At 42.6% G+C, this 14,744-nt stretch overlaps 1 protein-coding gene across 1 annotated transcript; it reads right to left on the reverse strand.

The window, feature by feature from the left end:
• Nucleotides 1-4,987: 4,987 nt before the first annotated feature.
• On the reverse strand, nucleotides 4,988-12,819 carry LOC119340770 (putative 1-phosphatidylinositol-3-phosphate 5-kinase FAB1C). Its single transcript, XM_037612689.1, has 11 exons — nucleotides 12,160-12,819; nucleotides 11,322-12,083; nucleotides 11,064-11,217; nucleotides 10,634-10,972; nucleotides 9,627-10,385; nucleotides 9,200-9,534; nucleotides 8,999-9,125; nucleotides 8,502-8,663; nucleotides 7,004-8,392; nucleotides 6,644-6,910; nucleotides 4,988-5,557 (listed from the first exon to the last, which is right to left on the reverse strand). Exons 1-11 carry the CDS (start codon nucleotides 12,414-12,416, stop codon nucleotides 5,303-5,305), a joined length of 4,806 nt encoding a protein of 1,601 aa, XP_037468586.1. The 5' UTR covers nucleotides 12,417-12,819; the 3' UTR covers nucleotides 4,988-5,302.
• Nucleotides 12,820-14,744: the final 1,925 nt, after the last annotated feature.

Consider the following 14,744-nt stretch of genomic DNA (forward strand, 5'->3'; position numbering starts at 1 on the left):
TATAAACTCATAATAAAACTGTCATCGTAACGTTAAGCGTGCGGACCCTACGGGTTCGAGAACTATGTAGACATGACCTAGAACCATTCTCGGTCAATAACCAATAGCGGGACCTGGATGCCCATATTGGTTCCTACATATTCTACGAAGATCTTTATCGGTCAAACCGCATAACAACATACGTTGTTCCCTTTGTCATCGGTATGTTACTTGCCCGAGATTTGATCGTCGGTATCCAATACCTAGTTCAATCTCGTTACCGGCAAGTCTCTTTACTCGTTCCGTAATGCATCATCCCGTAACCAACTCATTTGGTCACATTGCTTGCAAGGCTTATAATGATGTGCATTACCGAGAGGGCCCAGAGATACCTCTCCGACAATCGGAGTGACAAAACCTAATCTCGAAATACGCCAACTCAACATGTACCTTCGGAGACACCTGTAGTACTCTTTTATAATCACCCAGTTACGTTGTGACGTTTGGTAGTACCCAAAGTTTTCCTCCGGTAAACGGGAGTTGCATATTTCTCATAGTTACAGGAACATGTATAAGTCATGAAGAAAGCAATAGCAGTATACTAAACGATCAAGTGCTAGGCTAACGGAATGGGTCATGTCAATCACATCATTCTTCTAATGATGTGATCCCATTAATCAAATGACAACACATGTCTATGGTTAGGAAACATAACCATCTTTGATTAATGAGCTAGTCAAGTAGAGGCATACTTGTATCATGTTTCCGGTTAATACAATTCTAGCATGAATAATAAACATTTATCATGATATGAGGAAATAAATAATAACTTTATTATTGCCTCTAGGGCATATTTCCTTCACCAAGTGTCATCCGTATCCTTGCTTCCATGGTCTTGGAGAGCAACCGCAAGAGTTGTCACCCTCCGGTAAAGATCACGTGGATCCTCATCTTCAAGCATCACAAATTCATCTGCCTCATCAAGGACCGCTTCAAAGTTGGACCGTTGGATGCTTGAGCTCCCCTTGTACATAGAAACAATGTGCTCCCAAAAATCATCTGCATGAGTGAAAGGTCATAGGTGCGATAGATCTTCAGGGGGGCCGCTTCTTGAAGAATGAACAATGTGGAGTGATTGTATTGATTGTCCACTTCTTCTCTTGGGGTGAAATCGTTTGGATCATGCGGGTAGAATCCTTGCTCAATGAGTCTCCAAAGGTTAGTTGAGCAATGATTCAAATGAGACTTAATGTGAAAGATACAATTAGAAAAATCACCCTTAACAATCTTGGGAGGAGGACCATGAATATTAATGCGAGCTATGGGGACCGGTCCTCCATAGACCGAGGGAGGGGGAACCGCGGCAAAGGTTCCCGTCCCATTCTTGTCATGAGAGGAAGGAACATGAGTACCTTTAGCCCCTTCCTTTGCAAAATTGGCCACCTACTCTTATGTCGTGGGATTAACCACAAGCAAGGGATCGAGAGTGGATTTCATCCCCTCAAGTAATTCTTTAAGCATGGACTTGACTTCGGCCCTCATAGACGTCTTAAGTGAAGCCACAGCTTCATTTAAGTCGTCTAGAGTGATCAAAGTCAACTCCATGGCCTCGGGCACAACCTCCTCGATGTCAACCATACTCTTCGGGTGGTGAAACCCTTAATAAAGAGACGTGGCTCTGATACCAATTGAATGGATCGATATGGTTGACTAGAGGGGGGTGAATAGGAAACTACCAATTTTTAGCTTCTTAACAAATTAGGTTTAGCAACAAATAGGTTATCTAGATGTGCAACTAGGTGAACAACCTATATGATGCTAACAACAAACAACAACAAGTGCAAGCAAGGGATACAACACAATGAAAGCTTGCACAAAGTAAAGGGCAGAGATAACCACAAGTGGAGCCGGTGAAGACGAGGATGTCTTACCGAAGTTCCTTCCCTTTGGGGGTAGTACGTCTCCCTTGGAGCGGTATGGAGGCACAATGCTCCCCAAGAAGCCACTAGGGCCACCGTATTCTCCTCGCACCCTCACACAATGCGAGATGTCGTGATTCCACTAGTGGTGCCCTTGAAGGCGGCGACTGAACCTTTACAAACAAGGTTGGGGCTATCTCCACAACTTGATTGGAGGCTCCCAATGATACCACGGAGGTTCACCACAATGGAATGTGGCTCCGAGGTGACCTCAACCGTCTAGGGTGCTCAAACACCCGAGAGTAACAAGATCCGCAAGGGATTAGTGGGGGGGGAATCAAATTTCTCTTGGTGGAAGTGTAGATCCGAGCCTTCTCAACCAATCCCTAGAAAATCAACAAGTTTGACTGGCTAGGAAGAGAGATCGGGCAAAAATAAGCTTTGGAGCAACAATGGAGCTTGGGGAAGAAGAGATGGTCTTCTTGGAGAAGAAGACCCCCTTTATATAGTGGGGGAAAGAATCCACCCGTTACCCCCCAGCCCGTGCACTGCGGTACTACCGCACCACGTCGCGGTACTACCGCAAGAGGTTGATGTACTACTGCTGCCTGGTGCGGTACTACCACACGCATGGTAGTGAATGAGGAAGAACTACTGCATGAGGCAACAAGAGGTAGAACCGCCGGAGCGGTACTACCGCAGGCCCTTACGGTACTAGCGTAGAGTAGTTCCCAATGGCCACACGAGGTACATGGAAGTAAAAAATTACTTCCGTGTCTACCTCCGCTGAAGTAGAGACTGTGCAGAAATCCGGCATGGTAGTACCGGACATAGTTCTGCGGTACTACCGCTCGAGAGAGGTAGTAAAAGACTACATCCGCACCTACTACCGTAGGCGCACGCAACAGGTGCTGGCGACAGCGGTACTACCGCTGGCACCTGCGGTACTACCGCTATTGAGCTGTACTACCGCTAGCCACTGAAAACATGCACCTTGTTGCCTTCAATATGCCCAGACATGGAAAACGGACTGGAGCTCCAAAGAGGCGAGGGGAAGGTGGTGCAAAGAAACAGATGTGTACGTCTGATTCCGCCCTAACCTTTCCAAAGCAGACCCCCTCTTAATAGTATGGCTTTCCTATGACGCAAATCCACCAAAAAGAAACATAGAAAGCAACTGTCTTCGATAGACTCCGAGGGGCACTGAATCGTCTTGTGCCTAGACATAAGATATCTGAAATGCTCAATGCACACGATTAGTCCGCGAAGGCATTGTCATCAATCACCAAAACTACTCAGGGAGAAATATGCCCTAACAGCTGGTGTGCTTATTGTCGGTAGAGAGCTGTGGAGTTGTGTTTCCATCAGGTTCTCCGGGATCCAGTCGGTGTTGTTACCGGTGGATCCGTGTTTTTATTGTTTTCAAAGTTTCTACAAGCCCTTTTTTGCATTTATTTCTTCGGGGCGTCTATTTGCTTGCATATCGCGGTCACTCGAGCTATGATCACGGCGGGTAGCCAGTGGATGCACGAGGAAAAATTTCAGCATCCCCAAAAAAATATAATGTAATTTTATTCTTCTGTGAGGATGTGTTTGTAAGACAATAATTAATATATGACCTTAGACCTTTTAAAAAAAAGACATGTGAAATAAAAAATTTGGGCTCGTTTGTACAAAATGGCATAGATCAAGAAATACGGGAGCAGCCTTATGAACGATATTGACGAAGTCATCCCATGTGCTTTGTAGTAGTCGATGAAAACATCATCTCTTACTGAACAAAACATCATTAAAAACCTGAAATAAATCTAAAAACTGCGAGCAAGCGTTTAAAGTCCAGGACTTGAATCCTAATAGAATAATTTTCACCATAAAAAGCTAAAAGTCGGAGCTGCATTTAGTTTGCAAGGTCTTTTGTTAAATTGGATTTCAGCTGATCAAAGATGCCTAAAACACAGCTAGGAAGAAATTGAGCAAGATGGACAAGTGACACCTATCCCCGCCACGTTGCAACTTCCGCGCAATGGATGGGCTTGAAGCAGAGTCCACAATGTGCTCGATACCGGTCCCACCTATTACCTATAGCGTCATACATGGATGGGCTTGAAGCACCCCGGGACCTATGGCGGAATTGTCCCATCTCACAACACGCGAGCCAATGAATAAATCCGTTTCCTAACGATCTGAGTCAAGTGAATGTGGTTGGATGGTTAGGAGGACTATGGTTTCCTTAGTCTACCAGGGTTAAAGTTCTAGACTTGACACTTATGCTCGCATTTTTTTGGATTTATTTTAGGCCTTCCGGCGATGTGCGTTGTATGTGGCGATTTCGTTTAATTTTCTTCCGTTGCACTTGAAAAGAGAAACTATCCATAATTAAAACATTGAAAGGCTGAATAGCATCCAATAGTTATGCATATTATTTTTCTAAATAGGCCATCTAGAAAAACAATGCATAGAATTTTGGAAGTCTGAACTTCATGTGCAGAGGTCACAAGAGAAGGACTGGAATATCTAGCGAACATCAGATTTTGGACAAAATAAACCTTATAAAAAATTATGTTTGTCGAGGATGACAAGTTTCGTTGGCGAGTGAGCATGGTAAATCCGCCACACTTCATTTTTTGCCAGAAAACTGACGTGCTCGCAAACTAAATTTATCATCCTCACGTCAACATAAGTTGTCGTGGAAAACGTTCGATTTTCCATGTCTAAATTTTTTAGCATTTTCAAAAGAAATAGGTCAAATGAAGATATTCAGCCTTGCTCCATTTCTTTTTCAGAAAGTTAAACATTGTAGAGTTTGACCTAGTTTATTGAGAAAAATATCAACACCAATAACATCAGATAAAAATAATATAGAAGTATGTCTCATGACATATCCAATGATTATACATTTGGTATCATAGATGTAGATAATTTTCTCTATATACTTGATCAAAGTTTATGAAAGTTTATACGAGCCATATTATGGAATGAAGGCAGTAGTAACGCAAGTTCCTTCTTCTTCTTCTTTTTTTTTTTTTTGAGGGAAGTAACTAGTAAGTTAATTGTTAAGAGCACCAGCCAAGAAAGGATCGACCGTTGCCTTTGTAAGGAAACTCACGCATTTTAATTTCTCTGCATTTCATTTCATGTTACAGTGTAGCATTGTTATATATAATATACACATATCGATCCCTAGGCTCTGCCTGGATGGGGACAACCTTTACCTTACGCCCTCTCCAGCGACCCCAGTCCAGCCTGATGTGAGCAAAAATAACATACAAAAGGCGCAGATTGATCGACTATTCTAACAAAACCAAAGAAAAAATAGAAAGAAAACAATGTGCCGCTTCCCAGTTGCTATCACCCCATCTTGCACTCGAATAGGCAAATAATAGTAGGCATCAAGTGGCGACGATTCAAGGTGACCATTGGTCAGGGACAGTCAGGAAGTACTTTGACATGGCCTTCCTGAACCTCTTCTTGTACTGGTCTGGAGAAATGATCGTGGGCATCCCCTCCTTGGAGCCCCCTAGAATCCCCGACGCCTTCACCCAGGTCTCCAGCTGTTTGTCCCACGTGTACTGGCGGAGATAGTCAATGATCCCCATCACCAGCTCTTTCTTCTCCTCGTCGATGCCAACCAAGAGGGAGTAGTCCATCACACCCACCGACTGCAAACAAGGAAACAGGCAGCACCAATGAGAATAGATCGTGCATGCCAAAGAGCAACTGGAGACATACAATATTCACTTCATATGCTACACCTCAACAATACTAATCATTCAAGATCGATTTTGTCAAACAGATACGGAAAATATACTAACGATGCTAAGCCAAGCCCAGGGTGGCCGTTGACTTGACCAAGCCAGATCCGAATAGCCAAATGAACTAATAACTCGACTGATAGTTGCCATGTTGACCAACCAAAATCATCCACCAGCCTGGCGACAATGTTTCAACTTTTGGAAAAAGAAAACACGTCATGTGTGGCTGCAAGTTCGATAATTTGCTCTAAAGAACCACATGTTGCGGCTCATCAAAGGGTTGTTCACCTTCACATCAATCCTTTAGCTTCTCACCAATATTGTTTTATAAGTTTATCTTTATAACCACTTTGGATGTCAGCAATATGAAGGTAGGAAGCATTTAACACATTTAAGGAAACTTCTACTGTTTCAGTAAAAGAAACAAGGGGCCCGTGTGCTGTCCACCTAGAAACATGCAAAATTAAGTCATGTCATGGATTAGAATCAGATGGGGATCTGGACCAGAGTAGCAAGACCATGCTGTGACCGCAGGCGCACCAGTGGCAGAAAGGGGAACCAGGACTGTGTTGATATATTTCTTATAGCTTCCTTATAATCCACAGAAATAAAACTACAGCCCCTTAAATGGTTAACCCTCAAGAAACCCATCTCCAATATCAAGTAAACAGATCATCTTATTCTAGTTAGGCCCCCGTGGCTGCACCAAAAGTTGAGCTACAGGCTCCAAGATTCATAGCTATTTCAGCATTATTATTTCAGAAAACAATATTTCAAAGTACTAAGTGTGAAAAGTGTAAACATGTGCATAACTATTTAACCCATCTAGCTTTCACTGGAACAGTATATAAATTGGTTGAAATCGAGCAGCTTTCAAGATCTTGTCATCTTGGTATCCGAGGCCTTCTAGACATACTAGGTCGGTGCACCCTAGAATATATTACAAGCATGTAAACAACAGACATACACAACACAGTGAGTAAAGTCACTTACTGCCAGAAAAGAAGTATCATTCCAGACAGCTCGTTCCAACCTTCTTTTTGCTTTGCTTCCAAGAAAAATGGGTTTTGTATGAAGTGTCTCTAATAGATTGAGATCTAAGAGAACCTTGTTGTTTCCTGATGTATCAGGGTTGTAACGGGAACGCAGGGATCCTTTCAGGTCATATATTCTTGATACCTTCCTCTTGAAAAATATGTTTTCCATGACCATTAATTCCATCTTCAGTTCCTTTCCATCTTTCATGTTCTTGGCAACGACCTAGTGCACAGATGGGTCGCAGTTAAGTTTAAAAATAATTTAATCTTACAGGACCCTAGAAACACATGAGAATAAACTTAAAGCGGTACAAACCTGGTAAAGACCAAGAACTTTAGCAAGGCAAATTGGGCTTCCAGAGGATACAGACTCTGTTATATATTTGAAGTACTCAGTTGCGTAGTCCTCAAATGAATCTAATTCCGTCCGTGTCACTTGCTTTATGACAAATCTGTCATCCAGTGTCTTGGCAAAGTATACATTACTCTTGCCACCTTGAGCACTCCATCTCTTGCACCGGCTCAAAGAACGAATGTAATCCAGTTCATCTGCACAACACTTTTTTCTGATTGAATCAAACTGCTTTGCAAAATAACATATGACAGAAAATTTTGCCTTATCCACAGAACATGAGTCTTCATCCTCAAAAGAAACCGTCAAATGAGTATCCTTGGAATTCATTTGAGATACATCTGACCAGCTTCTAGAAGTAGAATTCTGATCCAGAGAGTTCAAAACACTAGGTCTGTCCAATTCATTATGCAGATTCAGCACTGGCAACATGAAACTACGATATCCTGGAACAGTCATGGCATGGGCTATCATACTGGATGGCTCATCATCATACACTGGAACAACAACGTCTGAAACACTTTGTGATAGAAGGAAACGACCCTCACCATCAACCATACCAGGAAGTGACAGCTTATTTGTGAAGGTCGGGGACAAACCCCTGCCTGTTCTCTCAAGCGCCCTAGGAGGCCTTTGGGAATAAGCTCTTCTTATGCTTACATTTGAATCGTCGACAGGTGATAACCCATTTCTGAAATTGATTCCAGAATCAAATGATTTAATTCTAATTGGAGCCATAACATTCTGGTATGAGGAGCCATTCATCAGAGCAGTAGGTGCGACTAGAAGTGTCTCAACGCCAGAGCCAGTCCATGCCAAGTCAATTCTATCAGAAAGATTTGATGGAGAAGACTCTGACTTCTCCAATGTCTTCTCAAGCTTAAGTTCATCAGCCACCACCCCATTGCTCTGTACTTCACATGGGTGCGGGACAATGTGGAGACCAGCAGAACTAGCAGAGCCTTCAACAGACTGGTGGTATACTTCATCTATGTTGGTCAACCCAGAATGTGACACAGTTGTGTCACCATGTTCTCTTCTGAGCAATGGCTTCCCACTATCCATGATAAAAGAACTTGACTGAGAATATTCTAGTGACTTCTCCATATTCTCCTGTGTGCTGGAAATCTCAGCCTTTGAATCCTCTAACACGCTTTCAGGAAACTTCTTAGGACACTGTGGATCAGTTGCCGCAGTACAGTTTTTCTTGGTGAGTGAGTGCATCATGTGCAGACGGCGATCCCATACATGTGCATCAAGTACAAGCTCTCGCCTCAGGCGGTTGAGCTCTAGAACATCTACAGGTTCTCCAATTGTTTGTAAGTTCTGTATGCTACCAAACCCCGACAAAACCTGAAAAATGGTGTGCACATATGAAAAAAAAAAATCAACCCACCAGCACAGTATGTAGCCTACCACATACTTTAACAGCAGAATAAAACCATGTAACAGTTTAACTTACGTCATATTTCTTCCACTCAACTTTAATCAGATCTTTCAGATCAACAACATGTTTATACAAGCCCGCCTTCATGCTCACATCTTCTTGGGCTGAAACTGTCTTTTCAATGCAGTCAAGATTGTCAAAAATCACCCTGTAAAAGTTATCCTTCCTATTGGCTACCTGCAAGACAAGTCAACCATTTAAATAGGGCAATAAATTACACAGAAATATGTCAAAGGGGGCATTCCCAACACCCAGCTTAAATTTGCTCCATAAAGCTAGCTTTAGGGCCAAATGGTGGAGAAGCCCACAAAACTAGCTTCTCAGAGTGCATTAGCTTATAACGGAAGTCGGCTAGAGAGAGGTGGGAGATAGGATGGTGAAAGGCTAAGAAGCAACTCCACCACAACTTATAAGCTTCAGCTTATTAAAAAGCTGGGTGATTTACTCAGCTTCAACTTCAAGCTAGGCCAAATAGGCCGTAAATAAACAAACTTATATTCAAATGAACATACATCACCAGCCTCCTCAATGAGCCAATCTTGTGCTACTGGATAAGCAAAGTCTAATACTGAGGGTGGCAAGTTGACAGATAGGATGTCCACAGGAGAATAACGGAAGACAGCAACCATGCTTCCGAACCTGTTCATGGAGAATGGCAACAGTTACATTGACCTTAAATTTGAGAAGGTTGAATACAAGAATCCACCACATACCCATAAAAACGAAGACAGTCCCTCTGGAGGGAATGTCCACAGCAGGCAACTCGATTGGCTGTTGTGTGATTCGAAAAGCTAAGTTCAAGAAACTTCCCAAAAGAAAGTCCACATGCTGCATCAGACATCACTACTCTGTGTGTTGCCGGAGGGTTTCCATTTTTTTGTTTGCAACGGAGGCACCTGTGCCACATCCATATCTTCCCATCATTCCGTCCAGGTAACGGCTTTACAGATTCAAGATTTCTAACACCTATTGAAAGACTGCCTTGTTGATGAGTATAACATTGGACATGAGATTCTGCAGGTTCTTTGCAAGATTCACAGCACGAAGTCTGCAGCAACGATGGAACACATTAATAAGGTAGTAGTAGCCTACTAGGTATCTACTTGCAACCAAACAGGAAAATGGATGACAATACAGTACCTGATAAAATAAATCTTCACGAAAATACCTCCCAAGTGGCTTATCAAAATTACCGTAGAACTTTATACGAAAGAGCTGAGATTGCTTGCATACAATTCTTTTCTGAGGGCATGCAACGGACAAGGAAACCAAAATGCTCTGTGCATTCTCGGATGTTGAGAAATACTCGGTGGGGTTCTCGTTATGATCAGGTACGGTTACTCCTGCATGTTCTTCGTCTGATGTATGATGGCAACCATTGTCCAGCTCACTTTCAACTCTATAAATCCCACCAACCATCTCATCTCGATGAACGTCATCAGGGTATTGCAAATCTGTTGGTGTCCCTTTTCCAACTAGAGGTGATTCACAATCATTATCGATAAACAATGTTGGGGGATGAGAAAACTTGTCATCAGTTCCAGGAATGTATTCTTCCTGACCAAAGTTAGGTTTCAAAAGGGATTGGTCGATAGTTAACACTTTTGAAGAACCATCAAGGAAATTTAGAGGCACAATGCAGCCCTTTTCTGAAGTTCTGTCACCAATGATTTGAAGGTCATTCAAATTCTGCCGAGAATTACTTGAGGAAATATCTCCACCATTCATATGCTTCTCAAGTGGACGAGTTGGAAGATCCGAAGGGGTCTTTGGTAGTGTTGCACCCTCATCTGCAAGATATGAAGTCTCCAGTGATAGTTGATATGCTGCAAATACAGCAAATTGCAGAGCAAGTTTGACCTTCCTTAACTCTTCATAGGATGTGCCCCTTAGGAGGACCTAGGAAAAAAATCGTTGGTTGTATTAGATATGTCTTGCACAATTAAACTGCCACAATAGATAGGCACAGAGCGGAGCTCAAGATTGCCATCCTCAGCAGAGAGTAAAATAATGCCAAAAAATAGTATTGAAGAATACGTGTATAAAATTAGGACCAAAGTAACAATATGATGATAATTGACCCTTCATTTTTTTTTATGAAATTGAGCAAGATCGTTAAAGGTAGCAAACAGTTCTATTTGCATTACCGTGCAGCCCAAGCGTCTTGGACAACCATCAAAGAACATCAGTGTCTTGATAGATTTTCTGTTAGAGTCCATCGGGGCTAAAGATTCTGCAACTCTTTCAATCCAGAAAGCTTGGCATTGTCCAAGTCTTGCTGAAGTGACATTGTCAATGGATGAAGCAATTTTAGCACCTGTGCAGCGTGATATCCGTTCTAGAAGTGATCTCTTGACATTCAGTACTAAAGATATATCTTTTGCAAGAAGCTGTTGAGCATACATCGGCACACTCTTTTCAACCAACAAGACATGAGGCCGTTGGGCCTCTATCTTTGCAACAGCATTCTTAAGATATTCCTTTTCCTGTACACATCACACTTTTAATGTCAACTACGGGCATACTGAGAGCTATTAGGATAAATACATTTCAGCTGACAAAGAATGGAGGCATTACCTGTTCAAGAATGCTGTTTATCGATGCTAGTTTGTTTGTAACCTTTTGATGTTCCAGTGCTCCTCCCAAAAGAAGAATTCTAGGATTCTCATGCTTTGACACCATTCGTTTATGTTTTACATTCTTAGAACAAACAACGCCTTTAATGAAAGTACTGCAAATAAACAGGTGAATAATCATTTAGCTCCAAAAATACCATGAAAAAATATCATATAATCACTCAACACAGCTGAATCATTATAGCTTTATAGGGCATACCTATCGTTGGGAGTCCCTGATGCTACACATTTAACTTTGACATAGTTGGTGGGATCCATGCTACCACCTTTGCTTGTATCTGGCTGCACAAAGGTAGCTGCCTGCCATGCTAATAAGGATACTATGTCCGACCATCCATCCACGAGGTCAACTCCATGACCTTGGAGCAATTGGGACACAAGAGCCCTGAAATGCCCATGTAAAGCATTCCTTAAGAACTCTTTATGAGCTATATTCTGTTTTCCTTTGGTCCCTGGTAAATCCTCACTACCACCATACTCATGGTTAACACGTTCAAAGGTCTTCCCATCACCAATAGCACTGTCATCATCATCGTCATCGTATTGAAAGAAACTGTTTTCGGAGTCATCACCCTCATCTTGAGGCGGCGGAGGATGCCATATGAGTCCATTATTACTCTCAAAATCAATTGGCTGTATAATATTGTCATGATGTTCATCATCGCAATTGGGTGAACCCATCAAATAATCACCATCATCGTAGCCATGGCCAGAATTCAATGAGTATATAGGAGAATTTTGGCTGGCATCACCATTTATCCCGGAGGGAGGACTTGTGCCTACTTGTCCCGATCGTTTCATAGGACTATATAACGGGCTCGAATTTCCCAACCTGAATGTGTACAGCCTACTAATACTTGTGCTCATGGAATCCGTATCAGAAGTATCTTGAGAAAACTCACTGCCCGGGGAGAAATACCGGTCTCGGTCAGAGTCCTCACCGTCTTCATAACCAATACTCCTACATCCAACAAATTTTATTCAGTCAACATATCAAGTTATGCCCTCCAAGGAATGTAAGGAAGTCAAATACTCACCCTGGCGTTGAGCATCGGAGAGGACCAGGTGAGGAGAAACGCCGCCACCCAGCAGACCTCGACGAAGACGGTGTGGGGACACGCTCCGGTGGGGACATCGTAGCCCCATCCAACCCGTCACCGCGCTGCTCCACAGCAGCACCTCGGCCACCGTTAATAGGCCGGACGCCGAGGTCGGAGCGGTCGCCGCCGCCGCAGTCCGTCATCGCAAGGTCGGTAACCCAAGAATCGGACTTCCGCGCGACGGGAACTCCCATAAAAGCACCAAAAACCACAAAAACCAACTGCCGAGGAGGCCCAAACCTAGCAACTTCTTGATTTCTCAGTAGACCCTGTACCAAATTACACACCACAAATCACGGGAAAACAAGCACGCCAAAACGAAGAGCCACAAACTGTTAGAGGGGAGCTAAAAGGGACCCCGCAAAGCGCCTAATCCTAGCGTTTCTTGGGATCTGCACATCCAAGGCATTTCCTCGAACATGTAGCGGGCAGGAGGGCAGCAGCATCGCTCGAGGCTCCACAGTCCAGTGCCTGCTGCGGGAGGGAGGCGTCGGCGGCGGAGTCGAAGGGCGAGCGGAGTCCGGGGTAGGGGGAGGCGGAGGAGGATGGGGAGGAGGCGAAGGTGCCCATGGAGGGGAAGCTTTTGCGTGTGAGGGGAATGGAGGAAGATATAGAGTAGAGAAAAAGGTAAGCGCGGTAGGAGAAAGGAGGAAAAAAAAGAAAGAGTTCGGTGGGTGCCGTTGGTTTTGGTTTTATTGTTTTTCCTGCCTTTTAATTCGCTTATCTTCTTTCCTTTTTGCCTTTCTTTTGACTTCTGTCTTTTTTTATAGTAGGAAAGAAATCAGGACCTGTATTTCTTGATAGGAAAAAAATCTGAGAAAAAATATATTGCGTTTCTTTCCTTTTATGAATTATATGATGGAGCTTTTTTTTAGGGGTGTGGTGAAGCAAAATCCGGATTGTGGATTTGAGTTGCCTTTTCTCTATGTTCAAAAGTTATTTTCTTCCATTTGACAAAAGGTGTTCCCTATTGAGACTTTGCAACATGTGCGTTGTGCTCTGTTTTGATTGCACGAGGTCTTTGATGTCATTTTCGTGTAGAGAAACCTTGAGCGCCATTTCACCTCATATTTCGTGATTTTGTCAAATAGGGACATGTTGTCCCCCAAAGACCAAACGGAAAATATACTAAAATCGTCACAATTTTAATAAAATATATTTTCCACAAAATAATCAAGAAAATATATGAAATTGCATCACAAGTTGTAGAAAAAAATGTGGTACTCGCTAATTCCAATCACACCCGCGTTCTTAAGTCCTAGTCGTCACCAATTTATCATAGTAAGGTCCATTTTGTAACCTTAAAATTGTTGTTAAATGTAAAAAAAATGTTTACTATAAGCCTCACCCATCTAGAGCATCCTTACAATCACTACCCGTTACAGTTCATTCACATGTATCTCTTTGGTCTCATGGCTTGTCAAAAGCATAATGTGGAGGTTTGTTTTCGGTGGATTTGTCTTTCATGAATCTGCTCGAATCTAGTCGTCATTCGTCTACATTCGTGTGTTTTCAGGTTGATCTTTCTGACTACGCTACTCTTCATCGGCGGCGGTTGATGTTCTGTTGCGCTGGTCCAATGGAGTCTTAGCACGACGACTTCCTGACTGTCTATTACAATAAGTTTTACCCGGCTCCCGCGAGGGAGGGGCAATGACGGTGGCGCGCCTTCGGCTCGTTTCAGTATTTGTAGTCGTCGCTAGGTGGTCTACGAATCTGGATGTAATTTTCACTATTTATTGTGTTAGTTGTACTGTCATAATTGAAGATGTATAGATCAGAAGTTTTCTCGCAAAAAAGAACATCGGCAGAAATAAATATGATATTGTAGTTCATATTTCTCTTTTTCACTTGGATATATTCTCTTAAGGAGAAGAGCGAGGCACATGCAATCTTGCTTTTTTGCAAGAAGATCTCAACGTCAACTTGTTACAAGGAGCGGCAAGAAACCGAGTTCAAAGACATTAGTGTACAAGAATTTCTTGAGAAAAAAGGGGTCAAGCAGTACGCTGCTCCCGAGCTCAAATACACCTTCATGAATAGTAAAAACCAAAAGAAAGTAAATCAACTCAAAGAATCTGCTTTTCTATAACAAACATTGTTGAATGTTCTACATACATGCAATTTTTCGTGGAGATATAACGTTCCCAATGCTTTGGGTGAAAAACAAAATCAATGCTCCCAAAAAAAAGACTCTCTTTTCATGCATTTTGAAGTGTTGATTTTGTTATTTTTACACCCATCTTTTCTTAAGTTTAAACTTAACATTCTTAGATATTTTGTTTGAATTTCAGTTTAACTTGCCTACGGATCACTAATAATTGCAAATATGTGCAAACCTCCTTGTTTTGTAAGGTTATTGCAGATATGTACGTCAAAAGGAGGAAATGAAGACATATCTAGAGTGTAGTCACAAAGGGATCATTTCTATATAAAGATGGTCACTAACCTTAATGAGTGATCATTGATTAAGGGCTCGTTCCCCGGGAACGAGCGTCCGATCCACCGCTGGCCAAGCCAGG

Source organism: Triticum dicoccoides, chromosome 7B (assembly GCF_002162155.2).
Source record: "Triticum dicoccoides isolate Atlit2015 ecotype Zavitan chromosome 7B, WEW_v2.0, whole genome shotgun sequence".
In the NCBI taxonomy this organism is placed as follows: Eukaryota; Viridiplantae; Streptophyta; class Magnoliopsida; order Poales; family Poaceae; genus Triticum; species Triticum dicoccoides.